The 17,738-nt window shown below is 34.8% G+C and overlaps 1 protein-coding gene across 1 annotated transcript in view; it reads right to left on the reverse strand.

The window, feature by feature from the left end:
• Positions 1–17,738, reverse strand: part of eys (eyes shut) — a 102,633-nt gene that overhangs the window by 12,819 nt on the left and 72,076 nt on the right. The window contains exons 21-23 of the mRNA XM_035352903.2: positions 16,680–16,798; positions 15,417–15,558; positions 14,636–14,784 (exon numbers count right to left, since the gene is read on the reverse strand). Of these exons, the coding sequence (XP_035208794.2) occupies positions 14,636–14,784; positions 15,417–15,558; positions 16,680–16,798 (410 nt within the window). The remainder of the gene's footprint in view (positions 1–14,635; positions 14,785–15,416; positions 15,559–16,679; positions 16,799–17,738) is intronic.

Genomic DNA, 17,738 nt, shown 5'->3' on the forward strand with positions numbered 1-17,738 from the left:
AATTTAAAAGTTTCAGTAGGGCTAAACCTAATGATGCTGTAATTAATTTGCATTTGAAACTCTTAATAGAATAGTGAATTAAACCAGTTTGTGCACTAATTTCAGCATCTTTTTGCTGAATTGGACCAAAAGTAAACGTTTGGTACACTGAAAAATCTGTCTACCTGCCTGCTGGCTGCATTGCTTGTTTTTGTACACAAATTCTAATTTTAATTGTACAAAAATTCTTTTAACTGTATTTGGTGTTTAAGGGTTTCCTGTATTTTGCAATTTTTAATGAAGATGTTTTCAGTTTTATGTATTTTTGCCTAGCCCTGAAATGAGATTTGTAGTAATTGATTGAACAACATATCTCTAATGAAATTTGAGGAAATGATTTTAAATGAAATGCAGCAAAAAATGTGTATAATTTCATAGGCCGTATAAGGAAGTCATGTGGTGTCCACATCAGATTTTTTATTTTTATTTTTGACAATAAATATACCTTTTTTTTTTATTTCAATCATTTAGATAAATTCATGCTTCATTAAGGATTGCAAAATATTTCCATTTATATCCCATTAAATAATTTTCATACAGGGTTCTACCAGTTGTTCTATGTTGTCCCACATGCCTGGGCAAAAGAAGGTAAACATTATGTTTTTAGTTTTTTAAAGTTGTAAATCTTCATTTATTATTTTATTTATTGTTGCTATATATGTATTTAAAGACTTTTGATTTCTGTGTTGGCAGATATTCTCTTGTTACCAATGATTTAACTATAAGAAACATCAGAATCAGTATGTACTTTTTTGGGTATTTGTTTGAAATTATCTTTCCATATAGAAGTCATGATTGATGGCTTTTCCCCTTTCTGATTGATAATGTTGCTTTTTTTGCACATAGAAATTCTAATACCACAGATTTTTACAATGCATTTGAATTATGGAATAAGAATATTTCTGTTTGGTAAGTGCAAAAACATATCCTTTAATCTACAGTTTGTTTCTAGATGTCAGTTTGGAAGAAGAATAAATTTAAAAGTTGCAGACGATATTTTTCATTTCAAATAATAAGCTGCTGCTAGAAATTTTATTTCAAAACATTTGTTTTTCGACAGTTTTTTTTTTTTTTTTTTTTTTTTTATCAAAACTGTTCTAAAAATGTGTAAACACCATTTGTAACACATTACTATGCATTCATCACCAACATATTGTAGCAAACGCATGAAAAAAACAAGATCTTTAAACTCGCATTGGTAAATGACCAATTTCCAAAATGTTGCCATTCAGCAAATTGTAAGGCCTTTAATTTATCTTCCAAATTTCTGACAGATTAAATGATTAAAAAAAAAGGCATATTTCAGTAATTTATGTCTTTATTTTATTTTGCTAGTAATAGTAATAAATCTGTTTGCTATAATTTAAAGTACATTTTATTCACATTATAGCAACTGTTAATTTTTATGATACAGCTTTATTGCAAAAAAGTTTCTAATACAAGATATTACGTTCTTAGTTGTTGTTACTTATGCTCACTTGTCTGACAGCAACATTAGCCCAAGCCAGGAAATTCTTCATGGCAAGGAGTTAGCAACAGCCTTGGTAACTTACAGGTGACAGTTTGATTTTGCTCAGTCTTCCCCCATTTTGATGGACAGCACCCCAAGGGACAGGTCTGAGGATCTCCCACCCCTTTTCCCTTCCACATCACCACCACATCAGAGGACTTTCAGCTCGCTGCATATTTAATGTGCCGCACCGACACTATACATTTATCATTACATTACATCCATGCCTTCTCTGGGATTTGAACCCAAGCCCTTCGGGATGGCAGTCAGCGATGCCTAACCACTTCGGTGATCTTCTTACTAACTTAATGTAGTATATATATAGTTACTAAGAAGTAACATTCTTGGTAAACTTAATGTATCATAAAATTAAAATAAGTATTCATAAAACTCTTACTAACATAAAATATTCAATGTAGAATATTTGATTTTACATTGATTATAATATCTTACAGTCCACACATCTACACTTTACAGTCAAGGCATATTTTACTTTTGAGTTGCATAGATTTCTTTAATACATGACAAATGTGCTATGAACAAAGGAAAAGACAGCTTGGCTTACATTAGAGCTTGGCATAAATCTCTAGGGTATAAATTACTATACAAGCAATTTAGAAACAACAGATATATTACTTGTTTCAATAATTCTAAAAATTATGTATCAGTACTGAATAGTTTTATTTTATAATATAAGCTGACATCTTTTAACAATTATATATTAAGGCTAAATTATATTTCGCTAGATGACAAAAATATAAAACTGATTACTCAAGTTGCATTAAAATATAACTGTGGCAGTATTGTGTTCGGATGCGCGAGTCGCCAGATTACGTCATGTTGTTTTTCGTAATAACCGCAGGTGCGACCAGCGAGCTCCTTATCTCGAGTACGAGAAAATTCAGTTATTCATGTAGAAGTTTGAAGGACTGTTTTAATGAATAGCTGTGTTAACAGTCTTGTTAATAAAGTTGTGTTTTAGCAATGTGGAGTCAATTTACAATCTGCACAGATCAAAAGTGTAGTTGACTGTAGTAGTCGTGCCGAGACAGATAAGCATCGTTCTATTATACCATAGCGTAGGGTTCAGTTGCTTCATACATGTCACCGTCAATCGACGCATAGATGACACCCATTTTTTTGTTTGTTTAACAATAAACTTTAATAAGTAAGCAATTCTTGATTATTATACATATATGTATCAGCATGAACAGGTAAGTCCGGCATTGTCTCCACCAGATGAAAAAAAAACAATCTCTGCCTAACGAAAGAAAATGGCGACTCCTTTCTGCCAAAAAATATCCAACCATCCCGTGCGACAACCAGGGTGCAAAGTTCTCTTCGCCCCCCTCATTTTCTTGTTTTTCCTTTCTCCTTCTGTCCAACAAAACCACCTGCTCCGTTGGACTAATTATTCCGCTGGCTAGGCTTTTCCTTCGCCTTCTCAGGTTATGGGCATTACACGCCCCAATCAAGATGAAGATTTGCCTCTTAAGGCTAATTTTCACAACAGGTTCAACAGAACCGTTCAGCGTACATTAGAAATAATGTACAGTTCATCAGATACAAAACCCAGCGTTCATCATAAGCAATTTCGGATTAATCAGAATCAGAGTTCACAGATTTATTAGTTGACACACTTGATTTCATACAAAATGTCAAAGTTCCTGATGGCTGACATGGATACTGAAATTTTTTAGCCCCTACCCAACCAGGTGCGCAGGGAGGTACTTAGAAACAAAATCTGATCAGGATACAAAAGTCTTCATACCATTTTTTTTTTCGTTTAAACAATAACAATATTACACTAAACATAACTACATAAATACATTCTACATTAGACAAACATTTTTAGTTACCAACATCATTTAAACAAATTATCTCGAAAAATATTTTAAGGAAAAGAAAAAAAAAGAACCTCTGAATATCTATGGTTCCCCCCCTTTTTTTAATATTACTATTATTCATATCAATCGTGACAATGCGTCTGCGGCCCGATGTTGTACTCCTGGAAGATAAGTGATTTTTAAATTCCATCTCTGCAAAGAGAGAGCCCAATGCGTTAATTTTGGACTTCTAGGTGTAACTTCAGTGAGATATTTCAAAGGATTATGGTCCGTAATGATTTCCACCATCCCCCCGAAAATCCACTTATCAAATTTCTTGAGCCCGAATAAAACCGCCCAGGCCTCCTTTTCTATGGCTGCCCAATTCTTCTGAGCCCCAGAAAATTTTTGGGATGCAAAAGCTATTGGTTTAAAATGGCCTTGTGCATCTCTCTGAGTTAGACAACAACCGACGGCGACATCTGATGCATCTGAATGCACCTGAAATGGTAAATTAAAGTCAGGCGTGGACAAAGACGTCACCTGACACAGCATATCTTTCAACTTCCGGAAAGCTGCATCTTCAGCTTGACCCCACCGTGCATTATTTGGGGCATTCTTTTTCGTCAAGTCCGTCAAAGGTCCAGCTATTTCGGCATAGTTCGGTATATATGTGCGATAAAATCCCATCAGACCTAATACCGAATGGACTCCCTTTTTATTCGTGGGCCTTTCAAGCACTTTAATTGCTGCAATCTTACTAGGATCTGGGCCGTGTTTGCTGTTTCCTATCTTATGTCCTAGGTAATCTATTTCCTTAGCTGCAAAATCACACTTACTGAGCCTGACAGAAAATTTTAACTGTTCCAGTATTTTAAGAACCAAACGGCATGACATTCTGAACCACTGAAACGTTCCGTTGTGAGTTGAAAATGCTGTCAGTGGTTTACTTCATTCCTCCATTCCGATTTGCCAGTATCCTCTGCACATATCTAAACTGGATAGCCATTTTGAATGCCCAGCCACATATATTAATTCATGCATATCCTTCATAGGAAATGCCGGCACTTTAGTGATCGAATTCAAAGCCCTGAAATCAATGCACATCCTGATTGTCGCGTCTTTATTGATCACATACACAACCGGATGGGCTATGTCCGCTTCTGACGGTTCAATGAGACCCAGCTCTAGAAGTTCCTTGACTTGTTTGTCCACCTCCTTGCGATATGCCATTGGAATGCCATAACAATGAGGTTTTCTTCTGTCTGCTCCAGGCATAAGATCAATTTTATGTTGTCCTACTCTAGCAGGTTGAACAGGTCTCAAAAATAAGTCCTTGTACTTTCCCAACAGTAGTTTTAGATCATTAATCTGCTTGTTGTTAAGATTAGTGGTACTTAGATTATTTAACATACTTTCAAAACTACTATCCTGATATAAAGTAGATGGAATATTGTCTACCTCCTCGAACTCCTCCCCGTCAAACATTACATTGATTGCATTTGACCGCACAATGAATTTCCTTATTTTATTTTGATGTACATGCTTAATGCTCCCGTCTGCCAGTTCTACTAAAAAAGAATGTGGGTTTTTCCTTTCCTTTATCACAGCAGGACCCTACCATCGAGCATATAATCTGTTGCTTGAATCAGGTATGAGGACTACAACCCTATCTTCTATTTCAAAAGTTTTACTCGAAGAGCGCAAATTATAATACTGTGCCATCCTACCTTGTTGGATTTTGCTTGTAAGATCAGCTTGCTCAGCAGCACGTTTCAACCGCTCCTTCAAATCTTGCAAATATTTATGAATTGGTTTCAAATCGAATTTGAATTCGTCATGCTCCCCTAACCATGTAGATTTTAAAATAGATAACGGTCCTTGTGCAGGTCTACCATACAATAGTTGGAAAGGTGATACCTCTGTAGTACTGTTAGGTATTTCCCTGTATGCCCATAATGCGTAAAGTATTTGGACACGCCAAGCTCAACCTTCCTCTGTAATAATATGATGCAACATATGTTTCAAAGTCTGATTAAACCTTTCGACTGAGGGTACATGGGTGTCGAAAATCTCGGACTGGATCCTAATCTTTTCTCAAATTCCCGTGTTAAGTCTGCGTTAAAATTGGTACCATTATCTGACGCTATCACATTAGAAATTCCGGTCCTGGAGAAAATCTGTAGCAACGCGTTGCAAATAGTTTTTGCCGTCAGACTGGTTAATGGCACTGCCTTGGCCCATCTAGTATGCTGATCCACCAAGCACAAAATATATTTATGCCCCTTCGAACTAGGAGGATCTATAGGTTCGATTAAATCTACATTGACAACCTGAAAAGGTAACCCTGGTCTTGCTACTGGAGTAATTGGCACTCTGCCCTTCACTTTCACTGGCTTTGTTAATAGACAACTTTCACATGATTCGCAAAATTTTTGGACATCTCTTTTCACGTTTTCCCAATAAAAGGAATAACGAATCCTCTCTAATGTTTTTTTAATTCCCATGTGTCCTTCAAACACTGACGCATGCATGAGCTCTAGAATTTCATTCCTTCTGCATTTAGGAACAACTAATTGCTCTGCACTTTGTCCCGATGAAAAAGAAAATCGTTCCTCACAAAATAATTTTCTTTATCCGTTTTCGCTCTTTCCCACATCTTAGACAAGTCAGTGCATTCTTTCTGCTGCTGACAAAACTCTGCTGTCTGAGCTAAATTAGTTGTTTTCTCCTGTAAGGGTGCTCCGACATCTGGGATAGCAGCTACGTGGCTTTGAATGTCCGTTTCTAACTTACCCTGAGGTATTTCTGCCTCTCCCCACGTTCGAGGAATCCTTCGATTCGTAGAACAAACCACTGCTACTTCCTTCTCTGTTGAACTGTCAATCTTTACAAGTGTTTTCGCCCCGCAACATATATAACACCTGTGGGGGTAATAAAACATCTTCAACTAAAGATTTTGCCACCACACAAAGTATCTCTTGATGCACATTTGTACCTTTTCCATTAATTAGTGCTAAAGGTAATTTTACTAACTCACACCTTCTTGGCGGTCCAAAAATCCCCTTCAAATAAATTGCCGATTCGCTTCCAGATCTAAAATTTGGAATTCTACTTTCCTTTACAACCGTTATCTCACTGTCAGAATCAATTAATCTGTTACTTATCCGACCGTTTATATTAACCTGCACTCTATCCAATTTGCATAACTCCTCTTCGATTGATTATCTAGAAATTTCCTTTCCAAAATGGCAAAATGGCTTTGGCAACAATAACTCTATTCTCTTGAGTTTCGCTAATCTCTCCACCATCTACTGCACTTGCTCTGTTCACTTTCGCAAATTTGTCCTTCGTAATTTTATTTTGAGGGCAATCACGCTTAAAATGTTCTCTTGACCCGCATTTGTAACATGCGAAATTTTTCTGAGGAGAGTTTATTTTGCCTCTATTTGACACTGTTGAAGCCTGCTTCTCTGGGCCAAGTTTATAGCTTTCTTTTGGCTCTACTTTAAATCCTCTCTGGTAATAAACCCTCTTTAATATCATTCTCTTTCCTATAACCCTTAGCATAAGATTTCCCCGTTGTGGAAAAAAAAGTATCGCATTCTCTTGCTAACTCCTTTGGTTTCCACCAATTTTCACCTTGTTTAATACCAATATGAGTAGCAGTTTCCGTATCAAGTGTTTCCATTAATCTGTCCGCAACTACTAACTGATTGACAGTTTTCAGATCCGTCGCTCCCCTCAATTTGCAGTAATAACTCCACATAGAATTTAATCTTGTAGCAAACTGAGTAAAATTTTCCTCCGGGTTCCTTTTAGCCCGTTTAAAATTTTCCAAACAAGCCTTAGGTGATGGTTCATATTCCCGAAGCACTACGGTTTTCAAAGCCTCGTAATCCTCGTACTGTTCTTCCTCTAAATAAGTTAAAAGATGCGCAGCCTTGTCTCCTAACAAACACATTAACACCATAGATTTTAAATTATCCGCTACTTTCTCACTCGTGAGGGCCTTTTCTAAACTGTTAAAAAATAATTCCAACCTTCTGACCCTGCCGGAACCCTCACCGTCAGCAATTTAATAGTTTTCACAATTTCATCCAAACTTTTAATTCTGGGACTCATTGTCGAATCCACCGGAACTTCTGAATTTATACTCCGATTTTCCGTTTCGAGTCTTTATCTTTCTAATGCTATCCGTTCGCTTTCAATGCATAATCTCCCCTCGGCTAGCTCCATATTTTCTTTCTCTTTCCTCTCGGAAATGATTGAATTTAACAGCTCTTTAACTACATCCTCTTCATAATTTTTACTTCCCAGAATGATACTTTTTAATTCAATCATTTTTAAATCATGCGAGACCTCTTCCTCTAATTCATGGGCCAGAAGTACAAGATTGGCCTTCTTTCCTTTCATTAAATATGCCATAATGAAATATTAAGACAATATTCAAAGCAATAAAATCAAACACTTCACTGATAATTACTATAACATAAGTCTATAAATACAGCCACTTATTGTTGTAAAATAGATATACAAATTCAACCAGTTATTCTAAAAAATTATTTTACCTACTAAAATTTAAATATACAAGCACCTATGCACTCTAATCAATTATCTGAGCTTTTACATACTTTATGAGTTGATAAAAAAAATGACATCTGTCAGTTAAATGTTACAACAATCCTTTTAAAAAATTTTAGTACTTGACCTCAGAATAACTTTACATTTGATATGAAACAGTAATAAAACAGTAAATAGTATTAGCAGTAAGAAAAATATCACTGAAAATTACTCTTCACTAAATATACAGTTCCCTAAATTATTCATATGACAAAAACACATATAAAAATTTACATACATAAAATATATATATAACAGTTAAATTTTACCGAGCTTCCACCATTTCGGGAGCTCCAAAACCAGAATTTCAATTGACCTGTGTTATGATACCCCTAAACCTTTGTATCCTGACGCAGAATAATTTTAAACTTAAAGAAAAGTAATTTAACCTCAAATAAAATATTCTCCTACAATTTGCTTTATAATCTTGCACCTTTTAGTGGTACCCAAACAAACAAAAAATAAATACTCTGCATGCGATCGAATAGAGAACTAAAAAAAAATCAGTACTCACACCCCTGTGATGAAGCACTTGATCGCAAAGCTGCCACCATTGTAGTTGACTGTGGTAGTCATGCCAAGACAGATAAGCATCGTTGTATTATACTGTAGCGTAGGGTTCAGTTGCTTCATACGTTACCGTCAATCGACACATAGATGACACCCATTTTTTTGTTTGTTTAACAATAAACTTTAATAAGTAAACAATTCTTGATTATTTATACATATATGTACCAGCATGAACAGGTAAGTCCGGCATTGTCTCCGCCGGATGAGAAAAAACAATCTCTGCCTAACAAAAGAAAATGGCGACTCCCTTCCGCCAAAAAATATCGGACCGTCCCGTCCAACAACCAGGGTGCAAAGTTCTCTTCGCCCCCCTCGCCTTCTTGTTCCTCCTTTCTCCTTCCGTCCAACAAAACCACCTGCTCCGTTGGACTAATTATTCCGCTGGCTAGGCTTTTCCTTCTCCTTCTCAGGTTATGGGCATTACAAAAAGCCTAATAATATATTCTTTTAAGCAAAAGTCCAAAAATTGTTCTCTATAGCAACTTCGTCATCTTGATTTTACTGGCCAATTTTTCACTGACATACAATACAATACATCAAAGGTCATGATAACATCATTGCTGATGCCTTATCCAGGGTAGAAATAGATGCAGTATCTGATAATCAACTCATTATAAAAAGTTATCTGAAGCACAAATTTAGGACTTCAAAATTCTTTATCTCAATCTTCACCAGTTTTTTAAAACCAGAGAAAGATTATTTTCCTTTCATGCAATATGGACACTGGACACATCTTGTCTGTTCATTTCTGAATCTTTTCGTTCTAACATTTTTTCCAGCAGATTCACTCTCTTTCTCATGCTGTATTTCAGCCTCAACAAAACTAATCACTAAGTAATATTTTTGGTCTAATATGAAGAAATTTATTAAAACTGCTGTTCTATGCCTACAGTGCCAATGTTCTAAAATTCATAACATTAAATATCACCTTTGGGTACCTTTTCCTTGCCTGATGCAAGATTCATACATATTTATATTCATTTCATAGGTACTCTTCCACCATCTGAAGGTAACCGTTATTGCATGACAATTATTGACAGGTTTACCAGATGGTTAGAAGTTATACCTACTGCCGACATGTCAGCTCAGACTACTTGCAAAGTGTTAGTGCATAATGGGATAGCTAGATTTGGGTGCCCTGTATCAATAATAACTGATCAAGGCCAATATTTTGAATCTCAATTATTTAAGGATTTAATGAAGATTTTGGTAAACATCGCATTAGAACTACTGCGTATCATCCTCAGTCCAATGGGCTGATTGAGAGATTTCACAGGCAACTTAAAAGTGCAACAATGGCTCATAACAATCCAAAATAGGCTGAAATTTTGCCTATAGTTCTGTTGGGCATCAGATCTGCCATTAGGAAAGGTATAAATGCTACTTGTGCCGAACTTGTTTACAGTACCACACTTAAATTACCCTCAGATATGCTGATTGTGTTACTAATTTCGTACCTCCTTCTGAATCTTATATATCACAGCTTCGATCAATCATGCATTAAGTTAAACCGATTCCAATCTCTAAGCATGTTCAACCATCAATACACCCAGCACTTCAAACTTGTTCTCATGTATTTCTATGGATCGATTTTGTTAAACCTCCTGTGACTCCCCCTTGCACTGGCCCTCATGCCATTGTTAAATGAATGGACAAAGATTTTATTATTGAGGTAAGTAACAAAAACATTACAGTTTCAATCGATCACTTGAAACCAGCGTATATGTTGTCGGAATGTACAGCTACACCTGTAATTCCTGATTCCACACCGAAAAGTCTGTGAATACTCAAACATTGCTCTTCAACAGGCAATTACTTACAGTAGACATCATGTTCATTTTCCTCAAAAAACTCATCACTGTAATTTCATTGAATGCTTTTCATCTTCTGGTCTGCTGCAGAAGTTATAGTACATAAATACTTGATTAATTTCTATTGCATAGGTTTGGGAGTTGTTTAAATTTGTATTTTATTAACTTTTCATTATTTTTATTTAATTGAGATGTGCATTGTATTGCTATATATTTCAATTAGAATTTAAGTATATTATTACTTGTATATTGCTATTCATATATTTTGTATTTCTTGTTTTTGTACGTACATTTTAAAGTACAAATTTTATTCGAATGTGTACATCTTAAATTGGAACTTTGCAATCAACTTCTTTTGTGTTGTGACTGTGTCACAATGTGGCAGTACTGTGTATGGCTGTGAATGCTGCCAGATGATGTCATGTTATTTTTCATAATAACTGTAGGTGCGGTGAGCGAGATCAGACACATTGCCCTTATCTCAAGTATGAGAAGGTTCGAGTATTTGTGTAGAAGTTTGACTGTTTTAATGAATAATTTTGTTAATAAAGTTGTGTTTCAGCAATGTGGAATCATGTCTTTTAAGAATATTTACCGAGCCATATCCTTCACACCTAAAATACTTATTGCAATTTCTTCTTCAGGATTATTATTTTATCTATATATCAGGTCACATTAAAAATACCCAATCTGTTAAAGTATGTTAACTTGTCTTTTTCTGTTCTTAAATTTCTCCTGCTTTTTTTCTTTTTTTATTAAACCGAATAACGTTGAGAAGAAACTGAAATCTGTTAAGAAATATAACGGTTTGAAGAAGTTCTGTGCCATCGTGTGCCCACAGTTCATGTGGATTTACCTTGCTAGCCAAAACATGGATGCTTATTTCCAAAAGAATACTTTTTCACAGTCTAAATAAATTAAAAATATAAAAGAAATCTGAAGTACAGCCGAGTGTACCTCTTTAAAATAAAAAAAATCACAGTTAAATACGAAACCTGTTATACGAATTCCATGTGAAGTTAAAAATTAATTAATTAAGAAATAAAAATTACTTAACTAAAAATGCTCTCACGATATACCATAATATTTTGTCTTATGCATGCAGGGGCAGTTAATTTCTGAAATTTTTTTTCAGATCACCTTGGGGGGGGGGAATCTCTCAATGAACATATAAAAAAATATAATATTATTACGAAATGCATGGTAAGACAGTTTCCCATGCAAAGCAGGTTTAGGGTTGCCAGGAATTGGCAAGGGAAGATAGCATTGCCACATTTGACGAGAAATCGCCAATTTGGTGACAAAATTGGCGATATGCCATAGACGGATGGAGAACTTTCAGGAGACTCAGGTGCGAAGCACATGAAAACAGGGAAAACAGGCCCCTGGGCTGCATTCTGTATATAACGCATGGGAAGATACATATCATTCCTACCATAACGTGCATGGATGTTGACTGAGAATTAAAAGAAATTCTCGATGATGCGTTGCAGATAAACAAACGAAGCTACTCTGGAAAGAATGACCACCAGACTGCTGCTGAATTAGATGGGGGAAGGTGGAATAAATTTGCAGTCCAAAAATTTAGCTGCATGATGTATCTGCATTCCTATTGGTCCATTGTTGAGCATATTCTTTGACTTTTCTAATCTTCTGACTCTGCGAATTGAACGAGTAGCACTGCTGCCTGGAAACCAGTCTGTAGTTTTTCGGCTGAATTTTTGGCAGATCTGACTTTTCCAATGCATGAAATGATCGATGTAAGGAAAATGTTGATTTTTTCATCTTGAATCCAAGCGATTGCGTCCTTTAAGTCCTTCAAGGGGAAGGTTTTACCTTTCAGTTTCTCGCTGTATTTGACTTGAGGGAGATTTTTCTGCGCTGGGATCATAGTAGTTTTTGCACTGAAAAAATTTTCCTCTGTGAATTCAGGTGATTTAGGCTGAGGTGGGCTGCTTTTCTTTTCAAACTTTTTCTTGTACTCGCTGCAACCTCTGTAGCAGCTCACGTGATTAAGTCCACAGAAAATATATTTCGGCTTGTCTTCAGGCTTCATGGTGCATTGATTGCTAAAGTGTTAATTCCCACACTTTAAGCATCTTACTGGATTACTGCAACAGAATTGAGAGTGTCCAAATTGCTGGCAGCAGAAGCATTGTACTGGTATTTTCCTGGGGTTAAATTTTTGTATAGTAATATTGAAACTGAACGTGTTTTTAAGCTGATGAATCTTGTTACCTTCTGGAGTTCTTTTAAGCTCAAGTAGAAAGGTGGGAAGTTTAATTACATCTCCATCGTGGCTTTTGAAAAACTGTTGTACTTTCTCTATGGCATAATTCCTGCATTTCAGGTCTTGCCTCTTCTTTCACAGAAGCGGGGAGGTTCTTCATAATGACCTGGATCAGTTTTTTGCAATCTAACTGGTAGGAATGGTAGGGAATTCTCTTTCCCAAAGTAGAAGCTCATTCATTTTGCTGTAATCGTTAAATCTATCTTCGTTTACACCATTAGTCTTGGTGTAAACGAAGATAGATTTTCCTCTCATTTGGCTTTCATGGAGCTTGGCACAGTTTTGCTTGAACATTTCATCCAGTATCATCCAATCGCATTCATTTTGTTAAAATACAATAGGTGGGGGCAGGATGTCAGCGTTGGCTCCTCCTTTGAGGTTCTCCTCTGCGATTTTTTGGAGTATTTGAAAGTGGTTCTCTTGAGGGATTTCCATCGGTATTGGATTTTCATGAATTTTCGCAGTCTTCTTTGGCGTAGTCCATTCTCCTTCCGTATCGGGATTATTGCCAACTTGTTCCATTCGTGGTCTCCTTAGTGAAAAATTTGGAAGTTTTCTCTGCATGTTCAAATGTGAGTCTATTCTGTTTCCTCTGGGGTTTTGGCTTCCTTCAGTCTTTTTTCGAACTGTAAGGGATGCGTCATATAATCAACTCCAAATTCCTGGATAAGTTTCTGTATTTTCTCTTCTTGGGCTCTTTCGGCAGTCACCATTTTCTTCTCTGAATTTGCATTCTCCTTCTTGATTTTGCCTTTTTTCATGAGTGGGGGATCTTCCAAAAATTCCTCACGTCTTGAGGTAGTTGGCAGAGATAATGTAGATCGTTCGGAATCCGTACAGTCGCTAATTTCATCATCAGTATTAACTGTCCTATAAAAGGACATAATTATCAGTGAAACCCAAAGGAGTCACACTCGTAATCCACAAAGGTACTCGGTAAACTAAAAGTAAGCTCACTGGCCACCTATGGGACTGAGTCATTTTGTAGAAAAATGAGCAGAAAATCAAAATGCATCCTACACGCTCAGAATGAACCTTCTGAAATGAATTCTTACTTGTTTAGCCTAGAATGTACTCGAACACAAGCCAAGCTATATAAACACTGCTGGTACGCAAAGAGTCAGTTAGTCAGTGCGGAGTCCATCGAGTTGATAGTCGGTCAGTGAGTACCTAGTTGAGTCAGTGAGCGAGTGTACCGAGAGTATCTTAGTGTATCGTGAGTTAGTGCATCGTTGAGTTTGATCTTAGAGTGTGTTGAACTCTGGGAACGACTGAACCGAGGTGTTGGGAGCTGTACTCTAGTGTATTATCGAGTGCATCGCGAGTTGTAGCGTGAAGAGTCTTGAGAGTACGTGGAGTTCCGAGAACGACCGAGCAGAGTCGGGAGCTGTACTTTGGTGCTTTGCCAGTGAACCTGTTTCCACCGCTATAGCCTGATATTCTGAAAGCTGTGTCGCTGATTGTTTCAGCATGTTTATTATAGTTCTTCGATGACTGTAAACATGATTTTGAAGCTGTCTTGAATAATACTGGCTAATAAAGTGTGTTTCGATACTTCATCAAGTGTTGTCATTATTTACCCCAAATCCACGAACCCATACTGTAACTTACGTGAAAAGAAAAATGTAACAATATACATTATTTGGTTAGCTGATATTAAGTGCATTAACTAATTCAGTTGTAATAGTTAAACACATACCAATAACAAGCTATCAGTACTTGGTTAATAATCCACATTCTACCAATATCATTAAAAATATCAAACTCAACATTCTATAGAGCTATATTTTTATACAAGTGAAAAGGCTATAAAATTGTTATAATGTTACTTATAAATAAAATGCAGAAATTACAAATCCAAAAAACATTAAATTATTGAACACTGAACATTTCTTAAAATTAAATCTCAATTTGAAAACTATCATTTTAAAATTTCTCTTCATCACAGGTAGAATTTTAAGCTTACCTTTCCATTCCAAAGCAGAAGACCAAAATTTTCATTTGAGGAATATTTGAAAGAGATGTTTGTTTTTGTCAAGTCCTTATGTTTGTAAGATAAATCCTTGTACAGTAAATAACTTGCTCCAGAAAAATGGGCACTGGAAATGTTGATGGCTAAAAGGATATACATATTTTTTAGAAGAAAGCAAAATTATCTAATACTAATTTGAAAACCATTAGCTTAAAAACATTAATACAATTTTAATATTACATAAACCTCAAAATATATAAAATAAAGTTCAAAAGATTAACAAAAATGTTTACAATCATGAAATAGAAACAGTAAAAGAAGTGAACTTCCTGTTGGTAAATGGCAGCAGTGTCTATATGCTACTTTTAATATGACTTAATCACAAATAAGACCGCAAATTTTATGTCAAAACAAGGACATAAATAATATATATATATATATTAAAAAAACACAAGCTAAAACTTGAAATGAAATTGAAAACAGAACAAATCTTTCTTATTAATTTAGTCACTTAAAGAGTTTAGTCATATCTCAGTACTGAGCATAATTAAAAAATAAAATAAGACACCAATGAAAAATATAAGCCACAGTACCAAATTCAACATTGGTAAAGAAATCTAACATGATAAAGATGGCAATTTCTTTTCAGTTTCCTCAAGCTTTTAAACCAGTTTAAAGCCTTACCATAGCTTTAGCATAATTTTTAAACTATATCATATTAATTCTGTCTTTACAGCTATTATTTTGAAGTCATTAAAAATTAAAACTGAATTACCAGTCTGACACTTATCACCCTGCCATCCAATGGGACACAAACACTTGTAATTATACTGGCCATCAGGCATGCAAGTAGCACCATGGAGGCAGCTATGTTCCCAACATTGAGCATAAACTTCACATGTCAGACCATGAAATTCCTATAATTCAGAATAGGACACAAATAACTAAAAAATAAGAACTATTTAAATAATCAAATTGTACATTTTTTTCATCAAAAAGAAACTATTTTGGAGTGGGCATTCCAAAATAAGTCAAGCTATATAAACACTACTCATTATATCACACTTTCTCATTATACCTTCATAAAGATCAACAGCATGACAATGAAATACATTTCAATGACAGTAAATACTAAACATAAGACATACTATACATATGTATACTATGTATTGTATATATACAAATACTGTACATAAAGACATATACAAGGTAGATAAAAATATTCCTGGAACTGCCAAAAACAGTGAATAACTTCAGCAAGAAATTGCACATTTTACATCAAAATTCAGTTGGGCTTCTTGTGTTGATCAGTACTTCTGAGGCAATGTTAATCTTGGCTTAATGAACATAACTATTGAGTGGACTATATTCAAAATATTTTGCAGTTTTCCTTTGCATTATTCATTTAACACAATAATAAGCAATATATAGCTAGAATGTATATTCTCAACAAATATTTTGACATCGATTTGACCTGGTGTGAATTAGCACATACTGCAACCCAACTAAAAATGGGCTTTGCTTTCCAGTATGCAAGGTCATTATGTTTGCCATAAACATATTGAAAGGCAGCTACATATATTGTTATGCAAATTTCACCTTCAGTATGTTACCGAGTGCAAAACATTCTAAAACACTCTATATTTTGGCTGCACAGAAAGTCTTCAAAAGGAAGCTAACTTGCATTTTACATGAAATGAAAGTAAAAATTGAGTGCACCTGCAGTGTTAGCCTGTCTTTATGAGAATAAAATTATTAAGATTATGATTTCATAATTTGAATGATCAGGCCAGCCAGTATGTTACAATACAAAATGATTTTATAAAATACATTTCCTTCAGTGAAATTTGTTGACTTAGGCATACATTTTGATTGAAGTAATCTCTATTTAATGTTTGAAGTATTAGCAGGGTGAAACAGAAAGATTGCATCTAAGAAAGAATTTCATTAATGAAGAATAACATTTCGTCTACAGAAGTTTCTCCAGATCATTTTGATCGAAAGTATTTTATTTGATAAAAACAGAAATCTACCTTACTTTTTTACATTCACAAGTGAAACCATCTTCTTTAGGGATGCATATACCATTATTTTTACAACTGTCATATCCACAAGGAGTCCCATCACAGTCTTCAATATTTCGACCACTTATGGCACCTAAATATTAAGAAAGGGATATTATACAAAATTGGAACAACTTTATAAAACAGAAATATAATGCTATTTATCTAAAATATGCAGTCATAATAAAGTTTTGAAAAAATAACAATTAATTTAATACTTAACCAATAATGTGAATTTGAGATTATACACATGCACATAAAATGAAAACATAACTAATTTGCTAATGGATTCATCATTCGGTCTTACCACCTAACTGTCAATAAACCAAGTGTGCAGCTTGGCCCCACACTTGGATGCATATCAGGCAAAGACTTACTGAGTATGACTAGGATCCTAATATAACAAAATATGTCATCAAATTTCTATGAAGGCTCCATTACATTTCTTAAATATTATCCGAGATAAAAATCAAAAGTACTCTCTGAAACACCTCATCTCTGTTTTTATTTGCAAATTATTTTCACAAGTAGTCTTTGAAATGTTGTGATTTTGTTTAAATGGAATAAAAATTAATTTCATTAAAACTAACAAAGGAAAATATGCCTTATATGTCAAGAAAATCAAACCAAATGAAAAAATATATGCTTATAGTGTTATTTATCTTGCAAGTGCACAAAACTCACGGGCAATAAATGCTTGGAAAATATAAAGTCTGACTCTTGTTAGACTGCCACCTCCTCAGTGGATTTTCAATTATTTCAAATTTTTTACTAGAACCAACTTTTGTGAAAAATTCTATTTCAAATAGGTATTAGTCTGTATTGCTTTCCTTTTCATACATCTCATATCAACTTGAAAATGAACATTTATTTATAAATGATATTTCCAGTCTGCTATCAGTTTAAAAATTTTTATAAATAAGTTTATTCTTTTTAATATTCTGCAGATATTTAATTTATTTAGGATGTTCTTGTTCATCGGAGGAGATTTTCGTACAGAAATACACCTCCCCAGAGCATCATAAACATTTTAA

The sequence above is a fragment of the Stegodyphus dumicola genome, chromosome 4 (assembly GCF_044657685.1).
Source record: "Stegodyphus dumicola isolate Sdum_Otavi_A_Nest chromosome 4, ASM4465768v1".
In the NCBI taxonomy this organism is placed as follows: Eukaryota; Metazoa; Arthropoda; class Arachnida; order Araneae; family Eresidae; genus Stegodyphus; species Stegodyphus dumicola.